Source organism: Triticum dicoccoides, chromosome 1B (genome assembly GCF_002162155.2).
Source record: "Triticum dicoccoides isolate Atlit2015 ecotype Zavitan chromosome 1B, WEW_v2.0, whole genome shotgun sequence".
In the NCBI taxonomy this organism is placed as follows: Eukaryota; Viridiplantae; Streptophyta; class Magnoliopsida; order Poales; family Poaceae; genus Triticum; species Triticum dicoccoides.
The window spans coordinates 442757882-442759780 of NC_041381.1; the positions used below are offsets into that span (position 1 = coordinate 442757882).

General features: G+C 57.3%; 1 protein-coding gene across 1 annotated transcript; it reads left to right on the plus strand.

Annotated features, from left to right (window-relative positions):
• Positions 1-512: 512 nt before the first annotated feature.
• Positions 513-1488, plus strand: LOC119350451 (uncharacterized protein At3g28850-like). Its single transcript, XM_037618282.1, has one exon. The coding sequence runs from the start codon at positions 513-515 to the stop codon at positions 1206-1208; it is 696 nt and encodes a 231-aa protein (XP_037474179.1). The 3' UTR covers positions 1209-1488.
• Positions 1489-1899: the final 411 nt, after the last annotated feature.

Genomic DNA, 1899 nt, shown 5'->3' on the forward strand with positions numbered 1-1899 from the left:
TATGCTTGTGTGGTTGGTCCTTTATATGATGTGCCCATTAGTACGTACACATGTTTCTAAAAAAAATTGTAACCTCTTTGCCCCCACTAGTTTTTCGTCCTGGCTCCGCCCCTGCCTGAACTCGTAAACCTCGTGTGTACACCTTCACCATAGCTGAGATCTTGTCTCTCCATACCTACCCCTTTCTACTGTCAGCCTTAGAACCACGACAATCTCCGCTCTCCATTCAGCTTCCAAATTAAGAGATGAAGCTAGAACAGATAAAAAAAAACCAACACCGAGCAAATGGACGCCACACAAACACTCGAGACAGTTAAAAGGCATGGTTAAATTTAGCAAAGCCAATGGCCGGGCAGCCAACTAATTAGGTACCGAAGCCAACACGCGCGCGCGCGCACGATCGGGCAGGCACGACCCCGCCAGACTTCCTCTCCACCGCGCGCTCTCCTCCCCTTCCCCTCCAAGGCGAACCAAGAAACGCCCGCCGACCTCGCCAGCCTTCGACCACCGCGATGTGGTCGTCGTGGAGCCGGCGGAAGCCAGCCGCCGGGCGGCTCACGCATTCCCCGTCGTTATCCCCGTCTGCCACGTCGCCGTCCAAAGAACACAGCGGCATCGGCTCCGTCCTTGATGACGCGGCGCCACCCGCCGCCGGCGCAGGCAAGATCGTCCTGCACCGCGTGCGGTCGTCGACCAAGCTGCGGACGTGCAAGTCGTTCGCGGCGGCCGAGGAGGCAGCGGCGGCGGCGGTGGCGGGCGAGCGGCGTGTCGTGCTCTACTTCACCTCCCTACGGGCCGTGCGGCCCACGTTCGAGGCCTGCCGCGACGTGCGCGCCATCCTGCGCGGCCTCCGTGTCGGCGTCGACGAGCGGGACGTGTCCATGGACGCGGCGTTCCTCACCGAGCTCCGCGCGCTGATGCGGCGGGACCAACCGCCGCTGCCGCAGCTATTCGTCGCCGGACGCCTCGTCGGAGACGCGGACGACGTGCGCGCGCTGCACGAGAGCGGGGAGCTCCGGCGCGTCGTGGCCGGGGCGCCGCAGCTTCCACCCACGCCGTGCGCGTCCTGCGGCGGCTCGCGGTTCGCCCCCTGCGCCGCGTGCGGCGGCAGCCATCGCTGGTTCAGCGAGAAGACTAGGGGGTTCCGTGTCTGCGCAGCGTGCAACGAGAACGGCCTCGTGCGGTGCACCGCATGCTCCCGCGGCTGAAGCTCGTCACATATCGGAGGCGACCATATCGCGCATGGAAATGGAAGTGCTGGCTATCTCAATTATCAAATGTGCCTGCCCCATTCGATTGAAATCCAAAGGATATGTTCCTCAAACCGTGTGATTTGTGTGAAGATCGATGTTTGGACGTGGTTCAAGCTTAGCTGATGTTCATGAATAGAAAGATCGATTAATTAAAAGGAGGGTAATTGCAGATTTCTCACCCTATTTTTCATGGAAATTGGGTGAAATCGTAGTTCAGGTAATAACCTGCGGAAAACCCCGAAAGAAATTTGCTACTCCCTCCGTTCCTAGGGAGTAGATATGATTACGCCCCGAATGTTATATTTTGTCTCTCTATCACACTTTAAGCAGTTTCAGATTCGGCATATTAGAAATTTGCTATATGTAATTACTCCACAAATCTAAAGCAGTGTTTGGTAGGCTGCATCACCCTAGAACAGGCGAGTGTGTGCAGGAAAAACGGATTTGATACCTTACACACAAAGATTTGGCTCGCAATGACACGGACCTTAAAGCAGCCGAAACTCTGGTTCGCTAGTACCACGGCCGTTTTTAGCCAGTCAGGCTGAGTCGAGTGCAAGGGGGCACGACGTTGCAGGGAGAAAGGGGCGCAGAGATGACGGGAGACCAAAATCTGACGACACGGGATGGCGCGGAATCTAGCATC

Excerpts from the sequence above, each read along its gene's own strand:
- LOC119350451 (XM_037618282.1), top strand. The coding sequence starts at position 513 with ATGTGGTCGTCGTGGAGCCGGCGGAAGCCAGCCGCCGGGCGGCTCACG.